General features: G+C 41.8%; 1 protein-coding gene across 1 annotated transcript; it reads left to right on the forward strand.

The window, feature by feature from the left end:
- Positions 1 to 1,151: 1,151 nt before the first annotated feature.
- LOC308198374 (aldo-keto reductase family 1 member B1-like) lies at positions 1,152 to 14,347 on the forward strand. The gene is made up of 5 exons (XM_080600657.1): positions 1,152 to 11,042; positions 11,794 to 11,904; positions 12,891 to 12,974; positions 13,419 to 13,497; positions 13,985 to 14,347. The coding sequence occupies exons 1-5, from the start codon at positions 10,947 to 10,949 to the stop codon at positions 14,041 to 14,043; spliced, it is 429 nt and encodes a 142-aa protein (XP_080456783.1). The 5' UTR covers positions 1,152 to 10,946; the 3' UTR covers positions 14,044 to 14,347.
- The last annotated feature ends 5,770 nt before the right edge of the window (positions 14,348 to 20,117 follow it).

The raw sequence follows: 20,117 nt of genomic DNA on the forward strand, positions 1-20,117 counted from the left end.
AAGAGGAGATGTTGGGAGCCCTGGCACAGGCTCTGCACCGGCCACAACACTTCTGCTCCCACTTGCTCCCCGACATGCACATGCTGCTGCTGCCAGCATAGCAGGGCCTCGGGACTGCTTTTCTGAAACACAGCCCAAGGATGAGTGGGATCAAATCTGAGCTATTTGAGTTTGATATGAAATGTCTGTCTCCTTCCTTTTGATTTCCATGATGAAAAGTCACATTAAAATTAACAGTAAACACGATCTTAGATACTGTGCATTTCTGAGGATGAAGAGGATTAACTTCTCTAGTTCTAAATACCATGCTCCTCTTTGACCTCTTCACTGCTGCCTGCCCTTTACAAAATTCAGGGTGATACAGATTTGCTGGTTGTCCACAGCATTATATACAGAAAGAGGCTGAGCTCGTTATTGGTACTTAATAACAAGCAATACTGTAGTTCACTTTATTGCAAATTTGGTGTCACTGCTTACAAGACTGTCTGGCAGACATATGCTGAGGAAGACTGACTGTGAGCCCTATGAAAAACTGCTATGCCTGGAAGGTGTGTGGAAACTAAAATACAGCATCTGCATTTGAAGAAAAATAAGGGTTGCACTGCGTAAAAAATACAGCTTTCCTTTTCCACCCTTTTCACTCTGTTGTACAGCACAGCAGAGAGCGCTGCTGGGAAGCTATGGGCCACACTTGCAGAGCTCATACACTGGAGCAATTCCACCTCAGAAGTATTCAAGACATAACTAACAGCTGAGAAAATGAGACTAAACCTTCCCAGGGCACTTGGCCCCTGCACTGGAGATATAAAGGCTTTATTGTCAGGTTTCTTGTCAGCTTATATTGCTTCCAGAGCCAGCTGGGCCATGAGAGGAGTGGGACAGTGTGCAAAGTGCATTGCATATAGATTCAAAAACTCCGCCAGACCTGCGCTGCTTTTGTAAAAAGTCACCATGGATGCCTCTGCATCCACAGCAAAGTTAGTTTGTGCACTACATAAACTGCATATGAATGACTCTTAATTAAGTACATGGAATTAAATGCTAGGCAAAACAGTCTGCGCTGAGATTCCATACCCTGCAAAATAGCCGTATACATATATTTATATATATAAAATGTGGAGTCCACCTTACATAGGGGCAGGGTATGTAAAAGCACCTCCTGGATTTCTGCCACAAGTGCCAACACAGCCATAGAGTCCCTTCAAAGGAGTTGGGATTATTTGCCCCGTGCTAGAGCCACTGTGCAAATGAAAGCTAGCACAGGTAGCAAAGTCCTTGAAAAGCAAGATAAAGGCAGGAATAAATGGGTGGAGAGATTACTCTAAATTTTGGTAAATCTTCATTTCCTTTTTTTTTGTTTGTTTTGGGATTACTGAGTCTTAAGGGAAAGAGTCTGTGACATAGCAATAGAGCAGTAGTAAAATACACAGATTGTCTGCTTCATCTCTGGCACTCATGCCCAGATCCAGATATTCCCCAGTTTCAACAAACACATTCAAAAATAGAAAATTTTAAATAAATATGTATGTATTGATGTTATATGATGCACATATATATCATACCTAGTCTCTAAAGGTTCTATATGTTGCAAATCCCCAAATTATGTATGAAAGTAAAAGAGAAACAATCCTTGATGTTTTACTTTCAGTATAATTTTAATTTACAGGAGTCACTTATTAACTATTTATCACTGGTGTGTACACAGAAACATTGAACAGAAGCGTTCTATGTTTAAAAAAGGTCTGCAAGAAAGGAGCCATCCTAATATGGAATAAAAACCACAGGTTAATAAGATTGTAGTTACTCTAAACTACAATGAAGTGTGTAATACACATTTGGACTTAGCATTACTAATAATTTTAATAACAATGGCTTTACTGATAACTAATAGCAGACCACAATAACTTGTTTTGTCTGACTGATAGAGCCCAGTAATGAATCCCGTGACAGCACTCCTGGGGACGAGCTGTAGTTTTCAGGCATCTTCTTCCCACAGGATTCTCCTTTGCTGAGGAGCTCTCAAGTGCAGTCCTCGCTTGTCCTCAGAGGGATGTCGCATAAAAAGCCAGCTTTCAGTCAGCAACCTGGGGTTCAAACTGGTGCCTATGGTTTGAACTGCAGCTTTACTTTTTACCATTCTTGAAGCCAGCCACAGCCCTCGGGCATTTCCTGTAGCTCTTCCTTTCAGGCAGCTTTTTCTTACTGCCCTCCTTTCACTGGACCCAAGTTTCTTGCCCTGCCCAAACTCAGGCCCAGGGAAATCGGAGCAATGTATTGTAGTGGGTGTACGTGGCAAGGTTTTGGTATTAGCTGGGTGGCCTCTATGAGCAGGGCCCAGCAGCTGCCGCATGTCAGATAGGGGCAAGTTTAAGCCAGCTCCAACGTGACCCACTGCTGGCCAGAGACGAGCCAGTAACTGACACTGGATGGGCTTACTGGGAGAGCAGATTGAAGAAAGGGAAAAAAAACACTGCCGTGCAACACAGCTGGGAGAGAGGGATGAGACCCGGCCCTGCAGCCCCCAGGTGAGTGCAGCAGGAGGGCAGGAGGTGCTCCAGGCACGCAGCAGCAGTTCCCCTGCGGCCTGTGCAGAGGCCCCTGGTGGAGCAGGCTGTCCCCCTGCAGCCCATGGTCTCCCAGAGCTGTGAGGACCTGAGGGGAAGGGAACCCAGCAGCTGGCATTTCTTCTGGCAATGCAGCTTGTGCCTGAAGCTGTAGGTGGAGGGCAGCATTTTCAAGTGCAAACAGTAACCTCAGACAACCTTTCAGAGGTATTTTATGAAGCAGTTTGTTTCAGTATAGGGCTATTCAGCTCTGATCCCTTGCTGTTTCCCACACTAGCTGGTTTATGTTTTACTGGCTTGAAGCTGGCAGACAGCAGGCACCTGCCTGCAAAAGTAGGCTCAGGAGTCAGAAATGCTTTAAAGAGCTTAAGAGAGAACACATTTCTGATACAAATGTGGTCAAGAAACTGGAAATGTTTCTGAGGTAAATCTACCTGAATTAAGAAAACATAACAAACAGGAATATGGGTGGTGAAAAATGGAAGAAGTTAAAGGCAAAGTTAAAGAAGTTAAAGGCAACCACGACCTTCAGGCAGACTTAAGAAAGGGTGTTAAATAAGAAAGGGAATTAAGTATTGTTTTCCAAAATAGACTCATGACTGAAAGCTCTCCCACTGGTGGGATGCATAGTTTGTTTCAGTGTGGAAATGTGCCTCACTGAGTGAGGTATTGCCAGGGCAGCAGTGCAGCTCCCCAGGCCTGCCATGGTACTGGCAGAGCAGTGCCGTGGTCAAGGGGGAGTCCCTCTCATTAGGGCTTCTCTTTTGGTTAGGGGTTCTCATTAATAGGTTATCCTTCGGCTTGTCCCATTCGCACATCTCGATTAAAATCTTTGGACATAGGGTTGAGGTGCTGACTGCTGTGGAAAAGATCAGGTTGTAGGAAGGAGCTGCAAGAACATCTCCTGCATAGAGCTGTGCAGAAAAGGTCAGGCTGCAGGCAGAGGAAGACGCTACTGGTTGAGATGGGCACCAGCAACGACTGGGGATACAAGAGGAGAACTACCAGATGCAAAAATGTACAAATGCACAAAACTACCAGATGCAAAAATGTACAAATGTACAAAGTCCTCAAGGAAATCTGGTGCTGGAGGACTGGAGCTTGGTGCCAGTGGGGACCTCTTGCAGGCAGCAGCAGGGTTGAGCTTGGCCACCTGGCTCATGGCTGCTGGCCTGTTGGGGCTCTGTGGGTGTCTGTCCTGGGGGTGCTGAATGTGCTCATGCTCAACCTCATGGCCCCTCAGACTTTGCTGTCTTTTATGTGTGCTAAATGCAACACAATGGGTTTATGCTTTCACATTAAATATATGCTGTGTGCAGGATCTGCATGCAGCAAAAGGTGCTTGAATGAAGTGACCTGTACTGGGTCTCTGGGCATCTCTGCCTGTTGAAATGTGGTGTTACCCTGGGGCTGGGTTTTGCTGTAAAAGGCAAAGAAGTGTCAAGGAAGGAAAAGTTCATAAATAGCTGGATAAAAATAAGTGTTTACCACTCATATCTTTGAAATAATTTCTTGCAAAATTTTGGGTAGCGCTCTGAAACCTCCAGGCTGGGGTCAAAACCACTCTACAAAAATGAGAAGCTTGTGGTATTCCAGAATAGACTGCTATTCTTCCTAAGCCTTGTAATTTTTTTATGCAATTTATGCAAAAGTTTTTTCCTTGTGAATGGTAAACTATCCAATATATGACAGTGTACAAACAGATAAGGCTATAAAGTAGCACTAACACAACATCAAGGATCACAACACCTGCCATTATTGATCATCTGTCTTGTAGATAAAATAATTTTGATTTTGAAGAATCACACAGAGCTAACACAATGGATTTTGAAAAGAAAAAGTTTTATTTATTCCTTAGCTCTTCTTTCAAGTGGGGGAATGCTTGCTTAAAAGGACCATCTTTTCTCTGTGGTTCTTGACAAATCGCATAGTGGAAATGTCAAAACGCTCCAAAAGTTTGTCATTAACAGCTGAATGGTAAATAATCCATTGTTTACTTGATTATTTTAAAGATACCAAAAAAAAATAATTATCAGAACATTTTAAATGTGTCAAACAATCAAGTAGTTTGACTTTTGATGAGATATTATTATTATTACATCCTGGGAATGCTAATATTAATCCTGAGAAATGCAGGAAGACTATAAATGAATGGGAAGAGGAAAAGCCATTTTTAGTTAATAGCTGACTTTAAAATATTGTGTAATGCAGCAAATTATAGTATAGATAAGCCATCATTCAATCTCAGAATCTTATGCCAAAATGAAATATTATCTGTAGGCATGAAGCTCTGTGAGCAGATGAAGAAATTCTAGTGAAAATGTAAATGCACCTTCACTGGTGTGAATTCACATAATCACTGGACTGATATATTCCTAAATTGAGGCTGAAAATTTTGTATTTTCTGATATTAGAAATTACTTTTGTATGGTCAGCAAGGAGTTGGAGAATCCAAGATCTGTAGAATGACAAAAATGGTAATGATGGATAGCTGAGAAAAAAGTTGCTTATAATGGAATATGAATTAACACCTCTTGTGCAGTTATTGATGGCAAACACCAAAGAAACTATTTCCTCTTTGAGAGAAAAGATAATGTTGATAAATCTGACACTTCCACAGTAAAACCTCAGTCAAGGGGCAGGGCAAAAACTACAGAGGGGCTTTAGATCACCCAGAAACCCTTCAAAGCCCGTGATTTTGATGGTGAGGTTTGGCTACTTGATCCCTCCTGTGGGCAGAACTGTGCTTCCTCCTAAGACAAACAGCTTGGTGGCGCCTTCTGGTGGTATGTTTGGGAGCAGACAGATGAGACCAGAAACGGCTCTTCGGGGGTGTGTGAACTCCTCAAATATCACTTTTCTTGCAGAAAAGCATAGAGTATGAGGTATACAAAAAGCTGCAACCTCAGTCAATGCAATATGTGTAACTGGCACAACAAATTCACCCAACAAATACATGGAAGAAGTCTGCAGTAAATTTTGACATTCTCCAAAGGGTGAGATAAAGGCAAAACACCTTTTTTTCCTGTCACTTATTATATTCATTCTGTTCATTTTTTCCTTGCCTGCAGCCAACCACAAGGCAGGAGGGAGGGGCAATGCCTCTGGTCACACAGGTGACACCAATAGATAGGCAGAAGACTTTTCCAGCCATCTTCTCTTTGGGTCAGGAAAATGCACCAAGTCCTCTATAGGGTATTTCTTGCCTCTTTAAATATTTCAGGTATTGAAGGCTTTTTACACCTGTCTCCAGAAAATTTGTAAAGCGAGCAGGTAGTGATGACAATGAGATTTTTTCTTAACCAGGCAAAAAAAAACCAACCACCACCACCAACAAAAAAACGTACTGCAGAAGTAAAAAATTCTGCCTAGCCTATTTGTCTTTGTTCTTGCTCTTGGTGCTGTGTATTAGTATCCTAGCATACTGTGTAGGTATCATCTTTGATGAACATATGTAAATATGGGAATTTAAGTGATGAGTGGTGGATTTGGAAATGGGAATCTACGTGAACTCCTTAGAGACCGAGGATAAATTTTCCATATGACAACAGATGAATACATAGCACTTTGCAGAAAAATAGTTTGGGTAGCTCTTTACTTGCAAATACTATGGAAATGTATTCAGTTTAGGTAAGAGAGAATATTTAAGGATGTACTGAATTACAAATATAAAAGGAGAGAAGCATTTAAAAGGGGTGAAAGTGAGCTTATTAAGAAAGAGAAAAAAAGTGGATTGTCCCTTGAACTTGAGGCTGAAAACTAAGTATGTTGAATTGTAAGCTGCCAAGTCTATAACACACTGTTCAGTTACCATGAAAGTATGTTAAATTCTTCTTGTTATATTTTTTGGTCAGCTGATGCTAATTATTGCATAACTTAAGTGCAAATAGGGCTCATTTCATTTAACCCTTTCAGTCTTGATTGGTCTGCAGACACTAAGAAGCCTAAACGTAAATAAATAGGTTTTAAATGAAGTGCCTTGTGTGAGGCCACTAACGCTAGGATTCATGAACTCTCTGAAGGAACCTGTTAGGACACTAACAGAAGGAAATTTTTGTTCATGTGATCTCTGTCACCACAAAATCTCTTATATTACTGCAATGAAAAGGTGGCCCAAACCTACTGAGATTAATTAATCAAAGCTTTGTGATATCGAGGTTCTCACACAACCTGTGCTGCAACTCCCTGTGTTTTGGTGGAACAACGGGGCATCCTCTTTACCCGTCACCCTGACTTCAGAAATTTGAAGTCCTGTTCAGTGAGCACACTGTAATATAAAATAATTATTTTTCCTGAAAACATCTTGCTTTACGTAATGACACGGTGTATTGTCACCATTGTCCTCCACTGGCTTCACCTCCACTCAAAAGCAGCAGTTGCTGTTGTGGTTTCTCCCACTGTCTCTCCTGCACAGTGTCGCAGAGTGTTTCGGGTTGGAAGGAACCCTAAAGACCGTTGAGTTGCAACCCCCCTGCCATGGGCAGGGACACCTCCCACCAGCCCAGGCTGCCCAAAGCCCCATCCAGCCTGGCCTTGAACACCTCCAGGGATGGGGCATCCACAGCAAAGAGCCTCCCCGTGCTCCAGCAGCACCCAGAGATAAATACTCTGTGCTGTGTTGTCTACAAGGTGTTGTTGTTAGTCTGCTTTCCCATGACACACAAAGAGCAGTATTATTTATACATCAGAAGGGGTGGGATTGGGAAAGGCTGCAAAAATGAAAACTTGTGCAACTTTAAACTTGGTACTTGGTCATGTGTAGCCTCATGCAAAAAACAAACAAACAAAACCAAGAACCCCAAATCCTGCTGTGGTTTCCATGTGATATCATTTTGAATTAAGGTGAACCAACCAAGCACCCTTTGTTTGGAAATACTTGGAAAACTGAAATCATTTTTAAAAGGTGATGTTATTAAGCTAAATGTAGGCAGTGGTTGTGGTTTTGAATCATGTTTCCATTTCAAGTGCCATTTTCCAGAATTGGTGTGCAGTCATCAAACAACTTTCGGTGTCTCTGAGCCAAGAACTTGAAGTGATTTACTTCGGTCTCACACCCCGTGTTGTGTGTTTTCCCCGGGAGGTGGCACTGTCTGTAGTGGTTTGCAGTCCTCTTGTGTCCCTTGTTCTGTGCCAACAAGAGGCGTCTTGTTCGCGTGCAGGGCCGGCAGCCTTTCCAGGGACAGCTCATTTTTTTAGGCTGCTAGTATCTCAGACTGAAAATGCTTTTTTTTTTCTGGGTAAGTTAGAATTTATTTCAAGATACCTTGCTGTCTGAATGTGAGCATTCAATCGTTATAAAAAGGCAGATCAGCTTGGGCAACTCTTGTGACTGCTGTGGCAAGTGCCAAAGGGTTCACCTTATTCTGGAAAACCAACAAAAGCAAGATCCAAAATAGAGCACCTCATCATTTTGGGGTTTAAACTCTCCAGATTTGGAGGACAGCAAACTTCTTTTTCTGTTACGTACCGACTAGGTGACTTCCCTTCTTGTTTCAGTCTCTGCAAGGAAAAGCAAGAGATGTGGTGGTGTTTGCTGTTGATGTTGGGTACCGCCACTTTGACTGTGCCTTCGTGCACCAGAATGAGAGTGAAATCAAGGATGCACTACGAGAAAAAAAATGGGGAGGGCGTTTTGAGGTGAGAAGACCTCTTTATTGTCAGTAAGGTGCGTCCTTGAGTAACTCATCTCACATGAGGACACTTCTCAGGAGGAGAGACAAGGTCCCAGCCTGCAAATGGAGCCAGGCTGGGAGTTAACTCCTTTCTGTCAGGTGTAAGCCTTTTGTGGATGGAGAGAAGGGAGAGGTCAGCTCTTGAAAAAAATGGCTTGATGTGGGAGAGATTTTTTTGTAGTCGATATCCATTGTCAGCAATGGAGACAGGAACTGAGGCCATGCTCTCAGCTGCCTCTGAGATAGGAAGCCTGGCTATTGTACTTGTCGTCACTCCCGCTGCGCTGCCGGGCTCAGCCTGTTAACTCCTGGGTGTTATGTTTTGTTTTGGTTTTCCCCCCGACAACAATGGTAGGAAAAATAAAGTAACTTCTATCTGCTGGAAACTGGCAGGTTGATTTTTAATCAAAACTGGTTTAATCAAAACCAGTTTTGCTTTTTAATTCGTTTTGTTTGATTGTTGTCTAAACTGTTGTAATTTTAGAGCCTCTCTGTCTTATTTTACTTAGCGGACAGGTATTGCTGCAAATACAATAAGGTGCGCAGAACCGCACCTCCCTCAAAATGAGTTGTCCCGTACCGTGAGCTGCTTCTGTGTCCTCCCTGCCTGGGATGCTCTGGAGCCGTGAGGCTGGGAGAGGAGCTCCTGGGCTCTGTGTCCCCCCAGCTGTGGGGCACCTTCCGTGAGGAGTCCCTGGTGAAGGAGGGGTGCTAGAAGGCACTCGCTGCCCTCCTGCTGGGTTATTTGGATCTCTACCTGATGCACTGGCCCATGGGATTCAAGGGATGAGGCTCGAACTCCCGTAAGCCCTGTCGGGGCTCTGCCACTTTTTCTTTTGGGACTGGATGAGTCCTTATTGCTCTCTAATGAAGAGCATTGTTAAACCTCATTAAGACATAACGATGAACCTCAGTACGGCGTGCCCAGGAGGAAAGGTAAAGTCATGGCTGCTGAAGATAGGTCTCGTAGTACAAAATCACCTTATTTTCCCCTGCACAGCATTTCCATGTCATGGATCAAATCGCCATCCATATCACATTCCTCTTAAAGCCTGGGATTTGGCCGTTTGTTGCTTATCCAGGATCAAACAGTTGTGAATTCCCTTTTTTCTCTTCTCTCTCTACCCCCTGGTTAAATAAATCCTCACTTCCCCATTGTGTCACATCCCCAGACTTCCCACAACCCGACTGGAGCACATAAAAGTGTCTGCCCTTCCTCTGCCTGCAGGACGGATTCTCCAGAGACAGATTTTCTTGAAGATTACCGTGCTCATACAGTTTAGTGTTCTTGGCCACCTCTCTCCCCAACACAAACGTAAGCCAGGATATCCACCGTGTCTCCAGCTCCACTTGCTTGCTGGACTTCTACGTGATTCCTTTAACTACTTATGATTCAGTCTACCTTAAACACACTTTTCTTTCGCAATGACAGGCTGGAGAGGAGCTATTTCCTGCAGATGGCAATGGTATGATCGTTCCCAGTGGTACAGATATTCTGAATACGTGGAGGAATGTTTGTTGACATGATTAAAAATTCTTGCTAGTTTGAAATAACAGCCTGAAAACTTCCCACTGACCACACTGGGAGTCATCTGGGGAGAATTTCCAACGTGAAGAATCCCAGATTGCTGATTGCTCTGTGTCCTGGGGCTTCTTCTTGTCTCACTTTGCCAAAATTGAGGTATTTTTATGCCTACTGCTGGGTGGGCATGGCAGGAGGGAAGCTGTGCACATACGCCCTGCAGCGGCTGGAGCTGCCCGGACCTGGTGGCTGGGTGCGTGAGTCCAGACCTGGGCGCAGGCACCAATTTCTGCTTGCTGTTGGTTTGGGCCCTCTGCCCCCCCTGTGCTCAGCATGGCCAGGGCAAAAGAGGACCAGAGACTCGCCGGTCGAAAGAATTCAGTGATGCTTTTCCCCTTCTGTCTTCTGTCTGACCCCAAGAACAAAGCACGATTTTGTTTCTCACTTAAAGGAAAAACCTGGTCATGTCAGGCTGCTGCTTATGATAGCAACTTCAAATGAATAGGATTTCTGTTTTGCTAGAGGTGTATCTTCTGCTCTGAAGGCAGTAAATAATTTTTCTCTTGCTTCTTCTATGTTGGAGGTGCCAAGCTAATTAAGGCTGTCAAACTGTTTTATTGTTAGTGTGAAAGAAAATAGGAGGTGGCAGGAGTGTAGCTCTGCTTGTGCTCTACGGCCACAGCTAAGTGGTATGGCTCCCCTGGGAAATTCATCAGCAGTGAGGATCAGGTTCTCTGTTGTGGCTCTCCCAAAATAGCTCCTTGTTCAGCCCCTCTGTTCCAGCTACAGGCTTTTTATTACGGGATATTTATTTTGTTAGCTGAGGAATTATTCTAAAAAAAAAAACACTCTAATATTTTGGAAAAGAAGGTCTACTGAGGGATAGCATTTCAAAATAGCTGCATTACACTAAAATAATTACAGTGTAATAATTGTTAATCAGGAATAGAGCTGTTGTTTTTATGTATGATGACACTTGATGTGAGACTCTTGAGTCTTTGACCAGGATCCCAATGTTCACTGTGCTGTACGAATGCCACATCACAAGAGCATCCCAGCTGTGATGAGTTTTCACTGAAGTCTTTCTGCAGGCATTTTTTCCTTATGGGGAAAAAAAAATCCTAGTTCAATAACAAGTCTGATTCTGTGCTATTTCTAGGCCAAGGAAGAGGTGGTGGATGTGTGGGAATGGTAAAAGCCATCAGAATCTCCAGCTTCAACTGTAGACAGATAGATCGGCTCTTGAGCAAACCAGATTTAAACCACAAAGCTGCAAATAATCAGGTAAATGCTTCTTCACCTCATCAGTACTTGCATCATACCCATCTGTGGTGTTGCATTTAGCAGAACGTGTCTGGCCATGCTTTTATGCCAGGGGTGTGCTTTTTGATATCCCTGTGAGAATACACCTGTATTTGGCTGAATTACCAAGCAATGGAAAACGCAGGAAAAATGGAAAACTTTTGTTCTATGCCCTCACTTGCACAGAAAGCTGCAGTTACACAAGCCTGCGGTGCAGCTGGCTCACAAAGCTTCACCTTACCTCTGACTGCAGCGCCAGGCTCCTGCGGGCCGGGAGCTGAGCTCTGCAGCTGAGGCTGTGGGGCAGGAGGCTGCCCCGCTCTGCTCCTGGTGCCCCCACATGCATCCCATGTGCTGGCAGGGATCGGAGCTGGGTACACCACTGGTGGGTCGGGCAGGACTGGAATAGGTAGGGCTGGATCCGATGACGGGTGGGTGCTCCAGCTGGACGTGGACACCTGGAGCTTGGAGTCCATTAATATGGGACTGTGAGAAGTTATGTAAAGTGTGGCAGGGAGCTGGAAAGGGAAACTAATGTATGAAGATCGGGCCTTGCTGGGCAGGGTTGAGAAGAAGGGGAAACAATCTGGAATACTGGCTGACACTCTTAAAAACCACATAACTGCCCAAGAGCAGTCTTTTCAAGCTGATGTGGAGTTAGTAGGTCACCATACCGATGTTTAACCTTGAAGTCGCTTCTGTGTTTGAAGAAACTATCTTCTTATTTTTGTAGATTGAGAGCCACCCATACCTTCCTCAGGAAGAGCTGATTAAGTTTTGCCAGTCCAAGGGGATCTCTGTCACTACATACGCTCCAGTCCCTTGGAGCACCCAACTGGCCATGGTAAGAATGCTTTGTGAGACGACTTCTCACACATATATTGGAGCCAGTACAATGACCAGAATCAGTGTGTGGATAAGCCCTTATAGAGTAAAACTGATATAACTAGAAAAATGCTTGACAATTTCTTAAAAAGGACAGACAGAAACCTTTCTCATGCTTATTGTGATATCCAGTCCACTAATTCGCTCCTGTGCTGTTACTAGATCTTCATGTTTAGGAGAAAAAGGATCATTTGGTTGGTGAAAGTTGTGAAGATAATTCTTAATTGAACTTTGGCAAGCTTATTAAACACATAAGAAAACTTCTGATCTAAAAAAACACCAACAAACAAATAAAGCCAAAGCACCACACACTTGCAAAAATAGGAAGCATGATGTCCTGCTGAGACCTGGGGTTTTTAAATGGCTGACTTGAAGAAATTTGCTTTTATTCCAGTCTCCATGGCTTTCTCTGACCTGGGACTTACCAGAGAAACTGTGCTTATGGATGATAGGACAACTGCCCACTGCTCATTGTATTTTCCCCTGCAACACGTAGTTTTCCAACTTGTGCCAAAATAACTATTTACAAAGACTTTATGGAAAGTTGAGTTCCAGCTGTCTCATCCAGAATGTAACACTTTAAAACTAGTCTTAGAATATTTTTAAAGACCTAGTGTTAGATGATTGTTAATGATCAATGTCTGGATTTTAACTGGTGGGCTGTAATTGGCACACTAGCCACTTCTACACACAGCAACCCTGGGCAATTCTGAATTCTTGTTCAATGCACTCCCATGTTGTCATCTCAACTTGAGAAAAATAACAATTAAATGACCTCATGCAATAATTAGGAAGTGCTTATTTTAGTGCTTTTTCTGTGTTTTTCCTATGTAAATCATCTCTGATTATCAGTAGGGCTGCTCCCTGTAGCCATGTAGGCAAATATGATTTTCAGCTTTCAGAAGATGGGCAGAACTTCTCAGCTTTAATTCTCTGTTCTTTCAGGTGCTCATCCAGCTCCGTATTCAAAGAAATGTGAGTGTAATTCCTAAACCTGTCACTCCACACCGTATTGAGGAAAATTTTAAGGTAAGAGGGTACCGTACAAAATTCTTAGTGGTGTTAGTCTTACACAGAGAAATCCATTCTGCCAGTGGAACAAAGTATCCCCTTCACACCTAGAACTGCAAAAAACTTTTGTTTGTCAGATACCATGCAGGTTACTTCTCTATAAATGATAGATATTATTTTAAAAGTAAGGACCTGAGACTCCATCATTAAAACAGATCAAGAAAGAAATAGTAACTTTTCCACCTGGTGATGTAAAAATGATGCAATTAGGCTCCCACCAGCATTATAACTTTGACATTATTTCATTGTTCACTACAAACACCCATCTATTACATGCTTTCTAGTGCTTCAACAAATACAACACTTTTCTACTTCTGTTTTTGGTATTCTTTCTGCAAATGAACTTATATTTGTCTTTTTGCAAATTGGTATAATCCAGCTGTTTGGGATCGTTTTTTTCAGGTGTTTGACTGTGAATTGGCTAGAGAGGAGATGAAAACCTTCCTCACCTTCAAGAAGCAATACCGAATCTGTGCATTAAGTGAGTGAGTACCTCCCTCTTCCCCTCCTCCTCTGTCTTTCAGCAGGATTGGATTTTGGATTGCATAACCTCTTAACAGACATACTTTGATAGCCTTGCTTAAAGAAAGGGGTAACCTTAGCCAATACCTGGCACATCCGTATCTTTTGGAATCCAGCACCAGCGCTTATTAGAGCACTGTCCATGCTCTAATATGCGGGGGACATTGTATGTTAAGATACCTGTAATGGATTTCAGACTAATGCCTGAAAATCAGAATCAGTTGGAAATTCTAAAAAAAAAAAGGCATTTTTTTCTTGTTTTCTTTGGCTACTTTATGTAACAGACAGTCACTGTAAATAAACTCCATTTTAAGAATAAGTTGCAAATTTTTTTTTAAGTGAAAATCTGTGCCTGTGTATTTATGCTAACATTATTAGGGCAGCATCTAGATATCAGAACAGTTATATAAGGACTTAGCAAGATCTGCCATTTATCGTTTCCCTAGGTTTACTCGCTTATCTAATAGAATTCTGCAAACTTGTAGTTCACAAGAGAGTAATTTAATATTGCAGAGAAGTTTGGCAATTTCCGCTATGCAAACATTATCTTATCTTCTGAGAACGAGGTCATTGGCATATGTGAAGGTTACAGAGCATGAACTTCCATCACCCTATGTAAGGTAACCAGGGTTTGTTTTTATTGCAGTTCACAGTTTTAGCTCTGGAGAGCTTTCACTGGGGTGGGGGGGGAAGCTCTTTTTTTCTCAGCTTTAAGACTATATGATATGAGCATTTTAATCATATGCTCTCTTTCTGATGCGAAAACCCCAAGGACCATCTTTTTGGAGGGCTAATGTGGGCATTATCTTCAGATCAGTAGTGCTTCAGGCATATTAAATCACAGCAGAAGTTGAATATGTATCACACAAGATGGAAGAACACAGTTCATGGGACTACTGAGGAGTAAACTTCAAGCAGGCATGAGTTTGCTTTCTTTAGTATCAACTACAGTTCTATCCCTCCTTTACCTGTATCTTTACTTTAATCTTGTAATTGTTCTCAGTTGTAACAAAATACATATTGTATTAGCATTTAGTAATGACAGTTAAAGAAGCTTAATAATCCCAAACCCCTGGGACTTGTGAAAAACAGCCTTCATCATAAACAAATCATGACAAAGTGTAAAGAAACTTAAAGATTCTCCTAGTGCTTGTATTTTTGGACAACAGGTCAAAACATGCTAACTAGTTTTTAGTTGTTAATATAAAAGTCTTCTGATGTTTAATTATGAGTAGACAATGTGATTTTAGATTGTTACCAAGTTCAGTAATTTCATTGTAAGTGATTGACAACACTTCAGAGGACACTGAATTATGTTTCTGGAGCTGTTTTCTTAATGAGGTTTCCACATTTATGAACTGCTAAATACTAACAAACTAGTAGGAGATCCGTATGTTTGGTTTATTGTATCTACTAGTATATAAATACTGCCTTTTATCAGTAGAATACCTGCAGTTCAGAGTGTGAATCTCTCCCAGCAAATTCAGTCCGATGAAGGACACAGGAATTATTTTGTTTGGCAGCAGCCTTATTTAACAAACAAAATTTGGGCAGCTTTTAGAAGCCAGGAGTAGGTTTTCACCCTTGTATCATTCCCTTGATACCATTTTGTGTTTTGACCCAAAGGATGTTACTGAATGTTGGTTTTGGGGTGGGGAGTCAGTGTTGCTTTAGCCCATGCATCTGCTCAAGTTTTAATGAACTATCTGTTAATCAAGACTTCTTGCTTTTGAACTCTGACCCACAAAACTCCTGTAATCCCTTTGGGCTCTTTCAGTCCAGTAGGACAATGTGGACCAGCACTGCCTGCAGAGAGGAAGGATGATTATGTAATTAAGGTTCAGGGCTAGGATACAGACCTCATGGATATCCTTTGCCAGCTGATCTTCTTTGAAGTTGAGGTTTTTAAGTCTATAAAGGAAGTGATGACATATCTTTTAGCTACTTTAGACTCTTACAAAATGCTGTAAGGAAAGCAATTCTGTCAAATTAATTTCCTACAGCAACTCTTCTAAAGTGCTGCTCTGAAACATGCATCAGCCCTTGACCCCAAACAGTTTAGTGTAGTAGTATGGACAGAAAGATGCTTGCAACAGACTTTTTTTTTGCCCCAATATGCTAAATTGAAAAGGTCAGTTACAGTACATCATCATAACCCCAGTTAGAAAGTAAGCTGCATGGAACAGGCTGTGCTTCCCAGGATTGAAGACTGTGGCCTTGTTTCTGTCAGAAATAGTCAGAGGAGAGCTGGAGCTTTTCTGAAGCAGCAGTCAGGCTGTCAATCCACAGCAGGAGGAGCAATGCTCACTCAAGGCTGTGGTGCACAGCCTATCTTGAAACATACTCTGCTTCAGAGGAATTTTTAACAACATTCCAACTTAATCACAACTATCAAAGTTATTTACAGGATGTTTATAGACTGTAGTAGGCAGGAAGTCAGACTACATGATCACAGCAGCCATATAATAGTAAAAAAATTCAAAACAAGCTAGAAGCCAGAGATTGTTCATTTGTTTTTACAGACAATAGTGTTTTTTTTTTCCAGCTGCAGAGACTTTACCAGAGGTAGGAGAAAAAAAGTTGGGTGGTATCTGTTACGGGGCAATAAAGTATCTTGTACTTTGCAGCACAGCTGCAGCCATACAACTTAGACAAGATATCCTTCTGTCAGACTACAGGTGCCTCACAGCAGCCCACAACAGTAACAAGCCTGCTGTGGGCTGCTTGAGAAGCACTTTCATTGCTTCACCAGTTCCCTTATTCCAACAGGTGTCACCAGGGCATTGCTCTAATTACAGAGATCTGTAGAGAGGAAGCCACTAAGCATGATCACCCTGTATTCAGTTTTTTCAGTTTTGAAGATTCCAAAAATCTGTTCTCTTCTGTTTTTGCAAGTTCAGCCTTTGCTTTACATAGAACCTGCTTGTGAAGAATCGCCATGACAGGCAAGGAAAGACTTAGGATTCTCTTACAGCTATTGTAAATTCAATTGACAGGAGAGGAAAAAAGTTGAGTAAGATCCTTGAAGGACTAGCAGTTCCTCGAAGGACTAGCAGTTCCTCTTCCCATGTGCCTACTTCCTCAGCAGCACAGTCACCCACTTTCTGTTGGAACTACAGCGAGAAGATTAAATTATCCCAAATCATTATCAGTTTCCATCAGCTATGTGACAGTGCTCTTAAAGCAAACCTTCAGATACATCTTTCCGAGTCAGCAGTGAGGTTATCCACAGCACCACACTGAACCCAATGAATGGACGATAGCTTAGCTTAGCATTTTGCCTTTGTATCACAACATGTTGTCCCATGACTTGAGCTTTTATTGTGCAGTTCATCCATTCCAGTATAGTCAGCCCTTCATTAACAGTTCCAAAGGGGCTGGGTGAAAAAATAACATTATGCCCATGTTTTAGAGGAAAAACATGGGAACATAGCTAAGGAACAACAGGTAAAATTCAGAACATTTTGCTGCTCAGGTTTTCCATCTAATATAATTCTAAGCTTTTCCACAATTTGTATTGAACTCAGTATCATTCAAAAGCAACCAGAAAAGAAACATTAAGACAGATCTGTTCCACTATGAACTTTTTTGTATTCAGTCCTGCACAAAGAGTTCTAGCCCATACTTCCCTCTCAGAAAGAGATATAGAAGACTTAATAGGATGATCAATAGCACAGGAGTAATTTCAATAGGGAGCAATTAAGTAGGCTAAGACTCTTCTTGATCAGATACCAATGCAAGGAATTATGACAGAACATTACAAAGTCTGGAACAGCTTGGAAAATGTGAAAGGAGATAGACCGGGTGCTACCTCCTCCACCATAAAAGTCGGGAGCATCAAATGAATCTTGCAGCAGACAACTCCCAAACAAATAAGACAGCAATTCTTCACAAAAGCATATGGTTGTAAAAGTTATTCCCTTGGAGTATAAGATTCACAAGGTAACTGAAAAAGGAAGTTAACCAACGGCTGTTAAACATTAAATACCTTAAACTGCAGTCAGACTATTCAATGAACACCACTATAATACTCTATTTACTCACCTTAGAAAACTGGTTTTGGCCATAGTTGGATAGGATGCTGCAGTTGGTAGACATTTAATCTGGTTTAGTTCAGCTGTTTTTATGAACAGCTATCAGCTGTAGTCAGGCTTATTCTAGCAGAATAACTGCATGTCAAGTAAAACAGTTTAAGGAAACAATCAGTTAAGAAAACTTATATTAAGCTGAATATGCAGTCTAGATTTTCTGAAGAATTTGAGCAAAATGTAGTCTTGCAAGTGTTTGTACTAATGGTCCCATGCCATGCACTTTAATGAATTAAAATGCAAGAGCAACGTGACCTGTGAAAGGGTTTTGAGTGGCTTCTCCATTTAAATGAGCAAGGCCCTGCCAGAGTAAGACTCAACTCTATACTTTAAGTGATCAAGGACAAGGCTGGGTATGTCTGGTGCGTTACAAATAGCTACTGACAGTTTACAGTTGATAAACTAGGGATTAAGCGATTAAAAAGAAAGTTATTTGTCCCAAGTCAACTGTTCTGTGCCCCAAAGACCTCAGTTTTCTAGTAATACCTTCACCTTGGTGAATACATGAATACAAGGAGTATCCCGAGGAGTTTCCTGTGGCCCAGTTTTCACAGCTCTGCACAAGCATTACAATATGCACTTGGGTCAATCTCAGGAACAGCAGGAAGAGCCTTGTCTTCCCCAGAGGAAAGTAAAGACTAAGTTACAGAGCATTATATATAGAGTGGTTCCAACCAGCCAGGCTTGTGTTCCAATATCAGAAGTCAAGCCATTTTCTCCCAAAGCAATGTTAATTGCATGCTGAAATATACTGTACCTGTAAGACTGTTGGTGGTATCCCATCTCAAATCTGATACTGATGGCAGCTTCTTGTATTCTCTGCTACCCAAACAAAACTTGGGTTTTGAAAAGGTACCCATTTCCCCAATAAACCAGTTCACCACTGCTCTTGGCTACTACTGAAATGCATCTATTCTCTCAGAGAAATCTTCTTTTAACATGAAAAAAGACCTGCTAGTCTAGTATTTCAAGTAGTAAGAGTGCAACTGAAAAAAACACATGAATTTTGAGTGCAAGTACTAATTCTACAGGTCCTAGGACTGATCACATCTTGTTCTTAATTTTTCCTGTGAGCCAGCTGGACTTCCCTTCCTAGCGGTCCTACAGTACCACACTAGCTTAGCTGTTGCAGTGGTGTCCTGAGAAAATCTAGTTAAAAATGTAGTTCAACTCCACCTTGTTGACAAGTCCTTACATTGAGAAAGAACAAAAAAGCATTTCATTGTAAGAGCTACAAGATTGTATTTGTCCTTAAAAGTTTCTTTGATCAGAAGTCCAGAGATCCGTCAAGTCACAATAGAAAAACAAACGCTGTGAGCAGTTATAGCAGGAAGAACTCAGTTAGCAGGAATGCTAGGCTCCGGATATAGTATTCTTTGATCATTCCACTTTACCTTTTAGGAGATGAAAGGAAATCTTTACCCTGCTATGTAGAGAGTGGCCCAAGCATGGGGTTTAAATTAAATGAAGACTTGGCTGTAGTCTGGAAGACTGGCTCTTCCCATTTCAGCCTTGTTTAATTATATCTGGCCTTGAAGAATTATAGAAAGATTATAGAAAGTTAAAAATTAAAATTAAATTAAAAAAAGAAAACCTTGTCATTGATCTCTTTCGCTCCCTTCCTACTCTTCATCCTCTGTCAACAGCCAGCTTTCTGTTCAAGCTTAGGCATCATTGTTTCTTCCCTCGGATATTTGTTTTTCCTCTATTCCCACTCATATTTCACCAAGGATCCAAGTTCTCTGTTGGTTAAGCACTGCCTTGTGTCCCAGAATGACCCTTTCCAAATTCTTCCCCCTTAGGTCAGCCAGCAAAATACAGAGAAAGCCTGTTACAATACCACTCCTCTCCGAGAGCTTGCTGGTCCTTCCCGCTGCTGCAGGGCAGTCTGTCTGAAAGTGTTCTCCAGTAAAATTCCTACTCGGAGAATGGAAAAATTCCGACTCAGAGAATGGAAAAATTCCAGGCACAAACTTCCATAAAGTTACAGTGAAATGAAAACAGAGGAAATGAACAGAGCCTGATGTACTATTTTGGAGTCCCTTATCCGCAATATAACTCCTTGCTGGAACACTTGGCACAAAGATGATATTTCCAAGCAAGTCAACACCACCGCAAACGGTTTTCTGTCACAGTTCAGACTAATCTAAGAACATTATAATCTAAGAACATTAGCTGGTCTGCTTTTTCTTGATGCCTCTAGGCTTTTATTTATTGCATTATAGATATACAGAACCACTTTTGGAGCTGAAACTTTTTGTATTTGCCTTTAAGACCAGAATTTAAAGTGATTATAATCAATTTATGTTAGGAGAATCAGCACTGGAGAAGAATATTGCTTAGAGTCAGACACTAGTTCTCTCCTCCCTCCCTGCATGTTTAAAGTTAACTCAATCTTGTCTGGTGAGGCTGTCGTAAATTATTCTGACCAAATATGTATTGCACAAAGTCTGACCTGAGCTATACTGGAAAGATTTTAAAAAGCATTTGA

This window comes from Anser brachyrhynchus, assembly GCF_964034855.1.
Source record: "Anser brachyrhynchus genome assembly, chromosome: 1".
NCBI classification, from domain to species: domain Eukaryota; kingdom Metazoa; phylum Chordata; class Aves; order Anseriformes; family Anatidae; genus Anser; species Anser brachyrhynchus.

What these genes read in the sequence shown, in the direction of transcription:
- LOC308198374 (XM_080600657.1), top strand. Translation starts at nt 10,947, where the DNA reads ATGGTAAAAGCCATCAGAATCTCCAGCTTCAACTGTAGACAGATAGAT. An exon ending in GGAGCACCCAACTGGCCATG is followed by an intron (nt 11,905 to 12,890) that starts GTAAGAATGCTT and finishes CTGTTCTTTCAG; the next exon opens with GTGCTCATCCAGCTCCGTAT. An exon ending in ATACCGAATCTGTGCATTAA is followed by an intron (nt 13,498 to 13,984) that starts GTGAGTGAGTAC and finishes TCGTTTCCCTAG; the next exon opens with GTTTACTCGCTTATCTAATA.